At 35.2% G+C, this 14,445-nt stretch overlaps 2 protein-coding genes and 1 non-coding gene across 4 annotated transcripts; 2 read left to right on the forward strand and 1 right to left on the reverse strand.

Moving 5' to 3' along the window:
• The first annotated feature begins 446 nt into the window (after positions 1 to 446).
• Positions 447 to 2,539, forward strand: LOC132166215 (large ribosomal subunit protein uL13w). The gene is made up of 4 exons (XM_059576995.1): positions 447 to 772; positions 867 to 983; positions 1,094 to 1,181; positions 2,210 to 2,539. Exons 1-4 carry the CDS (start codon positions 501 to 503, stop codon positions 2,351 to 2,353), a joined length of 621 nt encoding a protein of 206 aa, XP_059432978.1. The 5' UTR covers positions 447 to 500; the 3' UTR covers positions 2,354 to 2,539.
• Positions 2,540 to 3,689: 1,150 nt separating this feature from the next.
• On the reverse strand, positions 3,690 to 3,771 carry TRNAS-UGA (transfer RNA serine (anticodon UGA)). The gene has a single exon. It is a non-coding gene; the product is annotated as a tRNA-Ser (tRNA).
• A 3,948-nt stretch (positions 3,772 to 7,719) lies between these two features.
• Positions 7,720 to 14,412, forward strand: LOC132165769 (probable LRR receptor-like serine/threonine-protein kinase At5g48740). 2 transcript variants are annotated; one of them, XM_059576450.1, is made up of 16 exons: positions 7,720 to 8,276; positions 8,911 to 9,427; positions 9,571 to 10,022; positions 10,450 to 10,567; positions 10,650 to 10,718; positions 10,813 to 10,881; positions 10,968 to 11,036; positions 11,145 to 11,216; positions 11,546 to 11,614; positions 11,680 to 11,915; positions 11,999 to 12,198; positions 12,331 to 12,457; positions 12,540 to 12,608; positions 13,166 to 13,355; positions 13,450 to 13,582; positions 13,950 to 14,412. In XM_059576450.1, the coding sequence occupies exons 1-16, from the start codon at positions 8,201 to 8,203 to the stop codon at positions 14,166 to 14,168; spliced, it is 2,685 nt and encodes an 894-aa protein (XP_059432433.1). In that variant the 5' UTR covers positions 7,720 to 8,200; the 3' UTR covers positions 14,169 to 14,412. The 2 variants fall into 2 exon arrangements, with proteins under 2 accessions (XP_059432433.1, XP_059432432.1); XM_059576449.1 differs by having other exon boundaries at positions 7,721 to 8,276; positions 11,993 to 12,198.
• Positions 14,413 to 14,445: the final 33 nt, after the last annotated feature.

Here is a 14,445-nt window from a genome sequence, read left to right on the forward strand (position 1 = left end):
TTTAATCTTTTGTTTTGAAATCCTAGATGCCATGTCACCCATCGTGAGTACTGTTCATTCACGCTGGTGTAGTGTAAAACACTACGCCAATCTTTATTAAAAAAAGGAAGAAAAAAAATTAAGAAGGGATGAACATTTTCACATCAGCTTATTTATATGACAGTGAGATTAAAGTCGAGCTAAATACTCTAATTTAATTCATATTCATATTTTAAGCCTATTGAATTTAATGGATTTTTGGCTTTAAAAACGAATTATGGTAAAATAAAAAGCTTATTATTCACAATGCCTGGGCCGAAGATCAGTTGTCGTTTGAGCTCAGCTCAGAATTGGTCCACATAAGCATAGAGAAAACCCGAACCCGTTCGATTGGACCGGCCCATAATCAACTGAAAAACCCTAGTCTTTCAAGTCTCTTCTATGGCTATATAGTAAGTCACCATGAGAGGCCAATAGAGGCAGAGAGAGACAGAGAGAGAGGGAGAGCGCGGCAGAGAACAATGGTGTCGGGGTCGGGGATCTGCGCGAAGAGGGTGGTGGTTGATGCGCGGCACCATATGCTGGGGCGGCTGGCGTCGATCGTGGCGAAGGAGCTGCTGAACGGGCAGAAGGTGGTGGTGTTGAGGTGCGAGGAGATATGCATCTCCGGAGGCCTTGTTCGCCAGAAGATGAAGTACATGAGGTTCCTCCGCAAGCGCATGAACACTAAACCCTCCCACGGCCCCATCCACTTCCGCGCCCCCGCCAAAATCTTCTGGCGCACGGTCCGCGGGTCAGTCAGTCTCGGGTCCTGTTTGGTTGCTGGGAAAATGAGAGAGAAAGTGCATTGGATCTTATTTTATTTGGTTTTCTAATTTTCTGTATAGGATGATTCCGCATAAGACGAAGCGTGGGGCAGCGGCGCTTGCCAGGTTGAAGGCGTACGAGGGAATGCCTCCACCGTACGATAAGGTCAAGAGGATGGTTATCCCCGATGCTCTAAAGTGAGTGTTTTTTTGGCTTCCTCGTTAAAATGTGGGAATTTTTTTGCTGTTTTGGTTGTTTTGTGGGTTTCTGATTCATATGGGTACTGATTGGTTTGGGATGGGTGTAGGGTGTTGAGGCTTCAGAAGGGGCATAAGTACTGCTTGATGGGCCGTCTCTCATCAGAGGTTGGATGGAACCACTACGACACTATCAGGGTACGATGCTTAATTCTTCACATTACTCGGTGCAATTATTAGTTTTAATTTGAGTTCGATTGTTGTTTTGGATCGCTTTGTCTGCTACTTTATTTCTACTTGTAGATTAAAGGTTTCTACTAATTGCTTGCATGACCCGAGTGGACAAATTGACACTACAGTGTTGAGCATTGGCTGTCTTCAATTGTTTTAGCGTTTTTTTCATGTTGCTTTGTGCACTTATGGATTTTCCCATAAGAATTATATTTGTGATGTTAATTTAAACTTTTGAGATAACCAGGATTTAAAATGGAACCAAATTAGAGGTGCTAAGTTTGAACCTTCACCCTCTAATTTATTAGATATTCCACATGTTGGGTACCATACCATTTCCTATCAGCTTATCCTTGTAAGAAAACGAAATATATTTGTCATGTTCTCTTAGTGAAATAGAAATATCTAAGATGACAAGTATACACTGTCATGTAGTCATTGTCATTATTGTTCTATCATATGTATACTAATTCTGTATAAAGATGCGAAATATTTAGATTTTTAACTTTTCTATGTTGGTCAGGTTGAGTTGGTGTCTGTATTGGTTATTAAGACCATGGAATTGGGGCCTGTTGCTTTTTCATGTTTTTACTTTATCTGGACTTAAGATTATGCACTGGTGTGATGATTGTCTTCTTGCTTCACTTGTCCCAGTGCAAGTTCCGATCACTGGTTGTCTACTTAACGGTCTTGCATAATTTACATGGTTTTAATATCTTCAAATGCTTGTAATTGTTGCTTGGATAATTGTCAAATCCATTCCCTGGTTTCTGAAAAGAAAAATTTAGGATAGTGGAAGTGAGGTTGCTAATCCTTTGGTATTCTGTTCCGTTAGTTAATAATTGTGTACTTGTGCTGGCTTTTCAATTTTCAATTTGATGGATCAAATCTTACAGTAAAAGTCTCAATTCATAATCTATCAAATCTTACAGTAAAAGTCTCAATTCATAATCTAACTTGTATTCAAATTTTTTGTAACTATTCTTCTCTCACAGGAGCTGGAGAAGAAGAGAAAAGAGCGGTCTCAGGTTGCATATGAGAGGAAGAAGCAGCTGAACAAACTTAGGGTGACGGCTGAGAAGACTGCTGAGGAAAAGCTTGGCTCCCAACTAGACATCCTTGCTCCGGTTAAGTACTGAAATTATAGATTAGGTAGAGTTGCACACAGTTTTGCATGAGGGTTACGGTTCTAATGAATTTCCTGTCAGTTTTGTTGCTTGTTTGAATTGATAAATTATGAATTACTATCCAGTTTTGTTGGATTGTTTGTAGAATGTTTCTTTCATCATTCCGATAATTTATATTGTTGGTCAATTTATTGCTCATGCTGTTGCTGTCTACCTCCTCCTCCTTGCTACACTATGGGTTGCTCCATGCATTGTGGGCGACATTGTTTTTGACATGCAGTATTACGCTATTGGCATGGATAGTGAATACATTAGCCCCCGAAAATCGAGGCATTACAAATGCAAGGTGCACTTCTCCTGTTAGGATCTTGACGTTGGCTTATGACAAGAAATGGCACCTCTTAAAGAAAGTCGAAGACAAAAAAAAAAAAAAAAAAATGATGTTGAATAAAATAATTTTTTCCACCATCCAAAAAGTCGGTAGTTTGTTGACAGATTTTCAACAAGTTTGCTGTAAGAATCGGTAGTGATTCGGATAATAAATATAAGGAAGTTCTTTTGGGCAGTTTGTTTACATATTTGGACAGACGGGTATCATAAGAACTCTTATATTAACTATTTAAATTGGTAGTTGTTGAAGATTCGGATCGATAGTTTGCCTTCAATAGATTAGGCATTGAAGTGAGTGTATGTCTGCAACACAATCAAAAGAAGGGGTCTTGCATGAGGCCAGGAATGTTAAAAATCTTGTGATTATCAGGCAATGATCCCCTCAATTGGTTTCAAAAGCAAGAACTCATTGCACACCCGGTTAAGTTTGGCAGATTCGAAAATTATCCCAAAATATCTTTTGTAACAAAAATCCACCTCCAGTTTCATTTGCTGAGAGCTCAAGATGTACAAGAGAACTCAAGTACTTTAAAAAAAAAAATGAAAAACTGGCACGAAAGAAACTATTCTATCTTGTTTAGAGAAAAACTTTATTTATTAGATAAATTGAGGTAGGAACGAGATAGCATAACAAATACAAGCTCGATTGATAGACAAGACAGTCAAAAAAGAAATCAACAACATTAGTGAAATTTGTGTCATTCATTCGAAAATCCTTTACAGAAGAAAGATGAGAAAGCTAATCATGGTTGTCAACAGTCATACCATAGTCACTGCAGATATTATTGTAAAGTTTAGTCATAAAAATGTAGGTAAACTTCTGTTCTGCTACTAAACACAAAACGGTAGAAAATGTCTTGTTATTTAATAGCAGGAGGAAGCAAGTCAACTACTTTTGATTTAGCTATATATTTTTGGGGTTCCTTGCAGCAAATAGACATCAAGTAAAACGGGAATTCGTCGACAGCAGGGTTCGAACCTGCGCGGGCGAAGCCCAACAGATTTCAAGTCTGTCTCCTTAACCACTCGGACATATCGACCGTTGATGGAACATTTGTGCTGTTAATAACATAAAACCTATATACTTTTATTGTCATCTTTCAACTCCCATAATATCCCATACAAAATTTAAAATAAATTTTATAGAACAATATAAAATGAGATTACGGATTATTAAAGTTTCAAATTAAATTCCTTAGTACGTGAAAATTTTGATGGAATATTAGTTTCAAGAAATTAAGATAATTACATGCATGTATTAGATAAAACTCTAAAGAAAAAGTAAACACTTTCTTTTATAAATTATAATGGAAGATAACAAACACAAAACGAAAGAAAAAAAAAAAAAAAATTTCTATGGACAATTAAAGATGTTTAATTCTATTTATTTTGTTTAATGAAATTAAATCCTAATTGTTTTTTTATAAGTTAAATTAAATCCTAATTCAAACTTCATATGATCATATCCATTCCTCTTTAGAATCATATAGAAAGAACTTTGAATTTGCTTCAAGCCTAATGTAACTTCTCTTAGGTTCAAAATGGACTTCTTTGTAATATTTTACTTCATGTTGGTCCTTTCATCATAATTCTATTTTTAAATTGTAATTTATCAAGTTAATCATGTCATGAGTGAAAATATAACCTTATTCATAAGCAAAATCATATTCTCTTCCACCATTCTTGCCCTCCCTCCACTCTCTTCCCTTTCATGGAAAAAGAGAATTCTTATTCTAGGTACAATAGTGTTTGTTGTTATTGCATTCTCACGTGGGGGTGTCATGTAAACTACACTAATCTTATAATCACAAAGATAAGGAGCTTAATTAACTTTAATAATGATGTGATGTAAAATCTTTGTTTTACCGCCTCTAATCACATGTTGGCACGTCAACATTTTACAAATTAACAAATAGACTATAGCACACCCAATAATCACTTTAAAACAATTAAAATATATAAAAAAAATAACATATAGGGAGGGGTGGCGGCCACCCCTAGCGGAAGGGTGCACTACCCACCTCTCCCGGTCTGTTTTTCTTTTTTCTTTTTTTTTTAAGATATCAATTGTTTTAAGGTGATTATTGGGTGTGTTAGAATATATTTGCGGGATGCATTAGCATGTGATATTGTGATTGGTGGGTACAAAACAAGAGTTTTACACCTCATCCTAATCGAACTTAAACTCCAAAGATAACTCTATTTGTTAATGCTCTTTAAAAAGTGCTTTTATTTTATTTTTTTGAAAAAAGTATTTGAATGTGTAATAAAAGTGAAGTTTTGAGAGTTTTGGGCTTTTTTGTTAATGTTTTTATTTTAAAAAGAGAAAATAAAAGGGAGAAGGAAAAAGTTTTACCAAACAAAGCTAGCTACCCGTATGTGCTAGAGTTTTGCCCCTCTTTAAAAATTACAAAAAAGAAAAAATAAAAAAAAAAACTAATTAATTAATTATTCCATTATTTAGTTAGATGAACACACATAATAATGCATGAGGTAGTAGAATTGGTAAATGATTGTGTGCATATGGGTTGTGAAATTATGATTTAGAGAAAGAAATTGGACGTAAAGCTAAAAAATATATGATTGATGTGAGGCGGGTCAATGAAGCATCATCCTATTGCATGTTCCACCAATGCAAACCAAGATCTGCCTGGCAGACCAGGTCCACATACGCTACTATTCAATTCTTGAGATTAAGAAAAAGGATTTCCAGAAACTTGCATTCTAAGCAATCACAAACATAACCTCTTCTTTTTTTCTTTTTTTTTTAATTAATTAATTAATTTTTATTTCAGTAATTTTTTTAAATCTAATCTATTAAATTGATATTTCTTTAAAACATGTGATTTTCACGTACACTTATGAAAATCATGTATTTTAAGAACATAAGCCAATTTAATATATTAAAATTGTCTTCTTCTTTTTTTTCTTTTTTCTTTTTTTATAAAGAAAAATTTATTTTCAGTTTAACAAAAATTTTACATTCTTTAATTTTATAATTTTTTGGGGGTTCTTGAATAAAGCCGCAATCCCAAACCGACTTAAAATTGCCAAAAAGAAAAATCCCTAAATTTACTAATGCCGCACTCGATCAAACATTAGTATAAGTCCGTTCGAACAGCTTTTTTGTCGCAACAACCCCATGAAGTGACATTGGAAAGAAAAAAAAATCCATGAAGTGTTCAACATTAGTCTCTATCATCCAAAGAAAACAAAGACTATTCCCTATCTAGAAATTTCTTTCCTTCCAAATTGTGCTACCTTTATTGGCAATCCTATTGGTTCTTGTAAATAATGTCAACCTCAAATTGATAGCAATTGTCATGACTTTGGAGAAGACCTCTTCATTGCCTTTGGTCATAAAAGTCATATATTTAATATTTGTGACAGGAGCCTTAAGAACAAATAATATTCAATTAAGATGGGATAAGGTGCATGTGGTATAGCTTGAAGGTCTATATTACTTTTTCCTTTGAAAGATCCTGATAAATATCGAAGCTCTTGCTAAGCATTTTCTTTAATGATTTTTATAATAGAATATCATTTTAATTAGCTTTAAGTTATCTTTTAAGATTTAGGGCCAGTTTGGGATTGCCTTTGAGAGGCCTAAGTGCTTTTAACACTCAAAAAGTCTGTTTAAAGAAAAAAGTACTCATTTGGTAAAAAAATTAAAATCGTTTTTAAGGGTCCAAAAAGCCTAAAAATAATCAAAACGTACTTCTAATAAAAGCTTAAAAATGAAGCTTTTACCCAAAAACTCTTTTTGACTTAAAAACTCTATTATTCAAACGCAATCTCAAACAAGCTCTTAATAATATAGTAGTCGGTCAATAACTTGTGCTAGATGGTAGATAAAAAAAAAATAATTAAAAAAAAAAAAGTTATGGAGAAAGTGTTTCTTTTTTGTTGATGACTATGGTTAAATTTTCATTTATTTTAAAAGTTTAAGAGTTAAGATATACGAGACAATACATAAAATATTTTAATTAAAAATAGGAATATGCTGAAGTATCAAATTCAAACTTAATTAGGACCTCAGTTCTAATATGTTGCTAAATCATCAATTATTCCAAAAGGTAATGCTAAATGTTCTCTTTTCTGTCTTCTAAAATTGATGTGATTTTTAAATTTATAATTGAATTTGTAATAAATCACTATTTGATTTTGATTCAATAGTAATTTTAAAAATCACATCAATTTTTAGAGGACATAAATGAGACATTTAGCACTACTTTATTCTAAAATGTTAAGCTAATAAAAAGTGATGAACTTAAATATTTAATTAGTACTTTAATAACTTTAAACAATACGAGCTATATTACGTGGAGGGAATTCAAAACCCGAACTCCTAAGAAACTCTTCAACAATAATGTATGACATATTTCGTTTTGAGTAAGAAATGCTACGGGTCAGTAAGTTCCTCATATTTGGCTCATATTCTCCTATTAAATCTAGATAAGTCAATAGTAGACCCCACAAATCTAATCGTTGATTTGTAAGAAGAAATGTGCCAAATATGAAAAAAATATTGATCTCTAGCATTTCTCTTTCGAGTAATGTTGTGTAACCGACTGTTATACAATTGAGATAACGTGACAGTAAAAATTAGACTTTAAATAGCAGATGTTTATTTTTACTGTAATATCATCACAGTTGTAGAACAGTTTCACCACAGTTGTATAACAGTTTCACATCAACATAGCTGTTAATATTCTAAGCACCTACCACTACCAGGAACAAAACATTCTATATATTGTTCCTTTCCGTACAGGTACAACTTATAATTGATTATTCAAAAATCTTACTGTCAGGTTCCCATCGCAATTCGCAAGTAGCAAGACTATATAGAAAAGAACAAAAATGATCGTTTCAGAGCAATCTTACTGGCTTAAAGTATTGTGTCCTTCACGCCAAAGTTTATTTATTTTCTTTGATTTTGTAAACTTTAAGGACCAAGTCCACTGGATAGAGAGATTTTGTCTCTGCCGGTGTTCTTGTTCATTACAACTTCACCATTTTTTTCCTTCTTCAACTGCTTTTCAACCACTACGACAGCTACAGCAGCAGCCACAATAGTTGTTTTTCTTTTTGGTATTTTGATTCCTCCTTTTGTTCCAACATATATTTTCATCACAAAATAATTAACCGAAAACCATAATGATCATTACCAACCTTTGGCACGCTTAATAATCACCTCCATTGTACCATCATCCATTAGAGCCTCTGTTTTCTTTACACCTTCAAAAACAAGAAAGAAGAAAAACCACTTTTACTCATTACCCCACCAAAGAAACAATCATTTTACTGCCACCCCCAATATCCTCGATCTCTTTCTTTACTTGAATACATGAACTCTCCATCATCTTCTTGAGTTGCTCACGGCGTTTGTGGCATGTGTCTCTTTGGTTTCTCTTGGTTCTGAGAGATATCAAAAGTACTTGAAAATTCGTGGTGGGAGAATCTGAGTTCATGGACGTGCGCGGTTTGTGGGTCGGCTTCTTTCTGTTCTGTAGCTTTTTGATTGGTGGTTTCTGTGACCAAGAGGGTACGTTTTGTTCCTTCTGTGTAATCTTTTGCGGCTGGAAAATTTTCTCTTCTGAAGCTTGTTTCCTGTTGGAGTTATGAAATTATGCATAAGGGTAGTTAGAACTCCATGTCTAGCTAAGATCCCATTATTAATAGAGAAAATAGATGATTTTTTTTAAAAAAAGTTTTTGGCTTTACATAGTTGTCGTTTGTCTTGAATGTAATATTAATTACATTTTCTCTCATACCTTGTTGGTTCCTCTGGAAATTGACAGTAACTCATGTTTTGTTACCATTAGACTTGAGCACAGTAGAGAGCATTTTGTTCGATATATGTTTTGAGATTGAAAATTTTTGTTCAGTCATTTTCCTCAATTTTTTTCAGCAACCAACTGAAATTATCTTTGGACAACATTAATTGTATAAATACCAAAATGCAACTACAAGGTTTTAAAAATCATCATTCATTTCAAAAACTTCAACCGGTAGGAAATAATGAATTTAATCATTTAATTAATATTCTAACATAAGGGTTCAATTTGGTAACTGATTAGTGACATTAATGATGATTATTGCTTCTGTTGTTGTAAATGTCAAAGTAATAATTAAGGCTGTCTTGAGCTCAAAGGTTGCTGATTAGTATGCATGGACAGGTTTCTTGAGTATATCTTGCGGTGGAACTACCAGTTATGTTGATTCATTGAACATATCATGGGTACCAGATGGTGAATATGTAAGCACAGGCAACATCTCCTCCTCATCTAGTGTTCCGATCCGGGTTTTCCCAGATTCCCAAGGTCGCGAGTGTTATAGATTACCCGTAAATAATGTTTCGTCTTTGGTGCTTGTAAGAGCCCAATTTCAGTACAAAAACTATGATGGACTTGGGAAGCCCCCTGCATTCTCTGTCTCTCTTGGAACAGCCATTACAAGCACAATAAACCTCACTGCTAATGATCCATGGACAGAAGAATTTGTATGGCCAGTTAGTAAGGACACTCTCTCCTTCTGTTTGCTTGCTATTCCGGATGGTGGATCTCCTGTCATTTCTTCCCTTGAAGTACGGCCACTTCCTCAAGGAGCTTATGCAAGTGGCATGGGAGATTTCCCCAATAAGTCACTTAGAAAGAGTTATCGAATCAATTGTGGTTATCCCAATGGCTCATTGAGGTATATATACACATTCAAACCTCCTCTTTTTCTGAGTTTCTTTTACACAAATTTTAATTTCTAATTACTGTCATACGCTCTCAAAACAATCTTAGTTTTATTTGGCTTCTCATCGGTTTGTAACTTTGTGTCAACTACTGTAGGTATCCTTCGGATCCATATGATCGGATATGGGGTGCTGATCAAAACTTTACTCCCTTTCACGTTTCTGCTGGATTTAAGATTCAACGAAGCTTCAATCTGTCTAGTATTAAAGAGGATCCGCCTGCTCCTGTTCTTCACACTGCAAGAGTTTTGGCACGAAGGAAAGTGTTGACATATAACCTTCCTCTTGAAACCCTTGGGGACTACTTCATTGTCCTCTATTTTGCTGGGATTCTTCCTGTTTCCCCTTCATTTGATGTGGTAATAAACGGGGCCGTTGTACAATCAAACTACACTGTAAAACTGTCGGAGGTCGGTGCTCTGTACTTCACTCGGAAGGAAATTAAGAGCTTGAACATCACACTAAAGAGTGTCAGTTACTATCCTCAAGTCAATGCTATTGAGGTGTATAAGATAGTTGATATCCCATCGGAAGTTTCTTCAACCACAGGTGACATTGACCTTTTGGTTGGATTGTCTGCATCTTAGGCTCATTTGTTTCAACGTAAAATGTTTTCTGTTGGAATATATTTTCAGCAAACCTGATTTCAATTGAAAACATTTTTCTACGTTTGGGTCGTACGGAAAATTAGCAACGGCGGCGGCGGAGAATGAATTGCGAGTGAGTGCGTGTGAAAAGGAAAACTCAAACTTGGAAAATGGTTTACAAAAAAAAAGAAAAAAAAAAAAAAGAAGGGAATCCATTTAAGGAGGTTTTCCTGGTCAACCGAAAATGTTTTCGATTTGACCAAGATTTTCGGCCGTACCAAATACTGAAAAATATGAAAAAGGTTTTACGTCGAAACAAATGGAGCCTTAATGTTTCACTTGCTAGGATTGTCTGCATCTGACTCTTGGCCTCTTAAACTTTCTTGTAGTTTCGGCACTTCAGGTTATTCAACAGTCCACTGGTTTAGATCTGGGATGGCAAGATGATCCATGCTCTCCTTCACCATGGGATCATATTGGCTGTGAAGGAAGCATCGTTACATCACTGTATGCACATATTTAACATAACTGTTTCAAATCTTGGGTCTATTTCTCTTCAAGAGATCTCATGTTATGAGCTTTTTTTTAGGGAGCTTTCAGACATCAATCTGAGGTCAATGAATCCAACATTTGGTGACTTGTTGGATCTTAAAACATTGTAAACTCTTTTAACCTCAGAGAACTTCCTTAATATTTAACTTTACATTCACTCATAACCAGTTTCTTATGATATATTTGTTGTTATGCCCCAGGGATTTGCACAACACATCGCTTACTGGTGAGATACAGAATTTGGGTAGCTTACAACAACTTGAGAAATTGTAATACCTCTTTTGAATATTCATAAGCCTCTCTTTTTTGGTAAATTTTGGCAAAATGACAATTGGCACTGAATTGGAACTTTCAGGAACCTGAGTTTCAATCAGCTAACATCCTTTGGTTCGGAGTTAGAGAACTTGGTTAGCCTTCAAATTCTGTAAGTTGCATTCTGTTCCCAAACCAAACATACGGACCCAAAAGGTGATACTGATATGGCACTCTCTCTTGCCTCTTTTGTTTTTTTTTTCTTCTTCTTTTTCTACAGGGACTTGCAAAATAATAGCATACAGGGAATAGTTCCTGACAGCTTGGGAGAGTTAGTGGACCTTCACTTATTGTAAGTGAGCATTGAAAATAATTAGATTCAATAAATCATCCCTTATCTTAAAAGCTTAAGTTTACAAAATGATGAATTTAATTATTTAATTAATACTTTAACACTTTCTTGAATGTGGACTCAAACTCCCCCTCAACAAGTGATTCCCAATAGGTAGAATATTTTAACTGAAATGAGGGCGTAAATTGTGGAGTCAAATTCAAACTCAAAACTTCTACTTCAATACCATGTGATTAATGCTTTAACTGTGATTTACAAAATATTATGTTTCAAATTTAGATAAAATCATGTGCTTCATCTGATGAGATATCCTATCCTGCATCCTACAGGAATCTGGAAAACAACAAACTACAAGGTACCCTCCCACAGTCTTTGAACAGAGAAACTTTGGAAATTAGGTACGGCATTAGTATTTGTCTTTTATGTTCATATTTCAGTATTCTGATGCATCAATTTTGCGCAGAGAGTCAGGGAATTTGTGCCTCTCCTTCTCCACAATGACATGCAATGACTTTTCATCCAACCCTTCAATTGAGACACCCCAAGTTACTATATTCCCCAAAAAGAAGCACACTGGACCTCATCGTGTAGCAATTATAGCTGGTGCAGCTGCTGGATCCATTCTTGCTCTTCTCTTCATTTCTCTGACAGCATTCTTGTTAATAAAGAAAAAGAGAACTGAAGTCACATATGTATCAAGTATGTAAAAGTATACATTATTGTTGCAAATTGATGTTTTTTACTTGATTTTTATACCAGCATTGTTATATTATTAGGGGCAGCAACAGAGATGCGAAACTGGAATGCAGCTAAAGTATTTTCCTACAAAGAAATCAAAGCAGCTACAAACAACTTTAAGGAGGTTATAGGCCGTGGAAGTTTCGGATCTGTCTACCTTGGAAAGCTTCCAGATGGCAAATTAGTAGCTGTGAAAGTTCGGTTTGACAAAAGCCAACTTGGGGCTGATTCTTTTATCAATGAGGTTCACTATCTCAACCTCTCTACTGGGATTTTTCCTTCATGAAAAAAATAGATTCATGCTTCTTGTTGTTCTATCTTGGGAATTATGATTCTCTAATGTTGCCGTTTTTCCCATATTGTGGATTGCTTTTAGGTCTATCTATTGTCACGAATTCGCCATCAAAATCTTGTATGTTTGGAAGGATTCTGTCAGGAATCAAAGCAGCAAATACTAGTGTATGAATACCTACCTGGAGGATCATTGGCTGATCACCTTTATGGTATGTTATGCTTGATACATATTTGGGAGCAGCTCTTGCTTTCATAAGAATTTCCTGTTTTCATTATTGGTACTACTTCCAGGTGCACACAGCAAAAAAACTTCATTAAGCTGGATTCGGAGACTGAAAATTGCTGTTGATGCTGGAAAAGGTATGTCTCTTTCCTATTAGCTACCATCAAGACTACATTGGAAAACCATTATCATTGCATCTGAAGAAACATAGAAGCTTTGACAATATATCAAAGTATAATGCTTAACAGAGTTACCGTACTGGATTAGCATCAGCCTCAACATGGAGACTCTTGAATGTATTGATAGAGAAATCAGAAAATATTCATCAAAACAAAGAAACTCCCTAGAAGTACTTAGAAAGCTTAATCTTACCTAGTAAGGAACCAATCTGAAACTTAGCGTCATTGAACACCTTTATAATTCACCCACTTAGTGTGAGTAATTTATTCATCTTCCAAATGTGGGACGAACTTTCTAGGTGTCACATTCGTGCTTCTTGGGATCACTTAATGCTTTATCCTTCATCATCTATGAAGTAATCAACTTCTCAGTAATAAGGATATAAGTTTACCAAAAGCATCACTATGGGTAGCTATTGTTAGTAGAAACCAGAGGATTTATCTTTTGATAATATGACATCGTTTTCTGTTAAAGAGATCAATGATTCTATTTCTGAGCCTGGTTTCTTTTAAAGGATTGGACTATTTACACAATGGAAACGAACCCCGAATCATACACCGTGATGTGAAGTGCAGTAATATCCTTTTGGACAAGGAAATGAATGCTAAGGTCTGTGACTTTGGCCTCTCTAAACAAATAACTCAGGCAGATGCAACTCATGTGACGACTGTTGTCAAGGGCACAGCTGGGTATCTAGATCCTGAGTAAGTATTCCAAAAGAAAGCGAAAAAAAAGAAGAAGATGATATTTATTGATTCTTGATGATGATATGATACTCAAAGTCGATATTATGTGCAGATATTATTCAACCCAACAGCTGACCGAGAAAAGTGACGTTTACAGCTTTGGGGTTGTTCTTTTGGAGCTCATTTGTGGGAGAGAACCATTGAGTCACTCAGGAACTCCAGACTCATTCAATTTGGTATTATGGGTAAGCTGAGATTCATTTTATTGTCTCTGTTGGGTGATAGTTATGTCAATATTACGGGGGATTTGGCTTGCCTCTAGTGATTAAATAACTGAAGATCTCATGTGATTCAAATAGACAATGAAGAGTGCAATATTGGATTGGTACTCACCAACAATGGTAAAGGCTAAGATTTGTCTTGCAATCTTCGCCGTCTATCTGAACCACTGGAGATTTCCAATTATTTAATCACCTAAGACAAGCCAAATTTGTGAACAAAAATTTGCAGTTAAAATTCCACCATTACCCTTGTAGGGACTTCAAACTCATGGTTGGTATCTAAGTTTTTCAATGTTTGCTTCAACCATAACAAATCAATAATATTGCGCAGGCCAAGCCCTACTTACAGGCAGGCGCATTTGAGATTGTTGATGAAAGCATGATGGGAACTTTTGAAGTAGAGAGCATGAGAAAGGCAGCCGTAATTGCTGTGAGATCAGTAGAGAGGGATGCATCACAGAGACCAACAATTGCTGAGGTATTGGCAGAGCTGAAAGAAGCCTACAGCATTCAGCTGTCTTATCTTGCATCTTGTGAACATGTCAACTGATTTGTATACAATACTAGTATAAAGTATTTATCCTAAAACTCTTTTTTTCTTTCATTTTTCATTTTTAATGGAATATGTAAAAATAGAGTGGGGTCCTCTCAGAGTTGAAGTGCTATTGCATAAAAGATGCTTATATAGGGGAAATGTATTAAGCTATGCTAGGATTATCACTTTTTTAGGGAATATTTATAAGGAAATGTTTATCTATTCTGATAACATCACCACTGATTTGGCACTGAAGACATCTTTTTTGTTACCTGCAACTTATGCTAAGTTA

The sequence above is a fragment of the Corylus avellana genome, chromosome ca11 (genome assembly GCF_901000735.1).
Source record: "Corylus avellana chromosome ca11, CavTom2PMs-1.0".
In the NCBI taxonomy this organism is placed as follows: domain Eukaryota; kingdom Viridiplantae; phylum Streptophyta; class Magnoliopsida; order Fagales; family Betulaceae; genus Corylus; species Corylus avellana.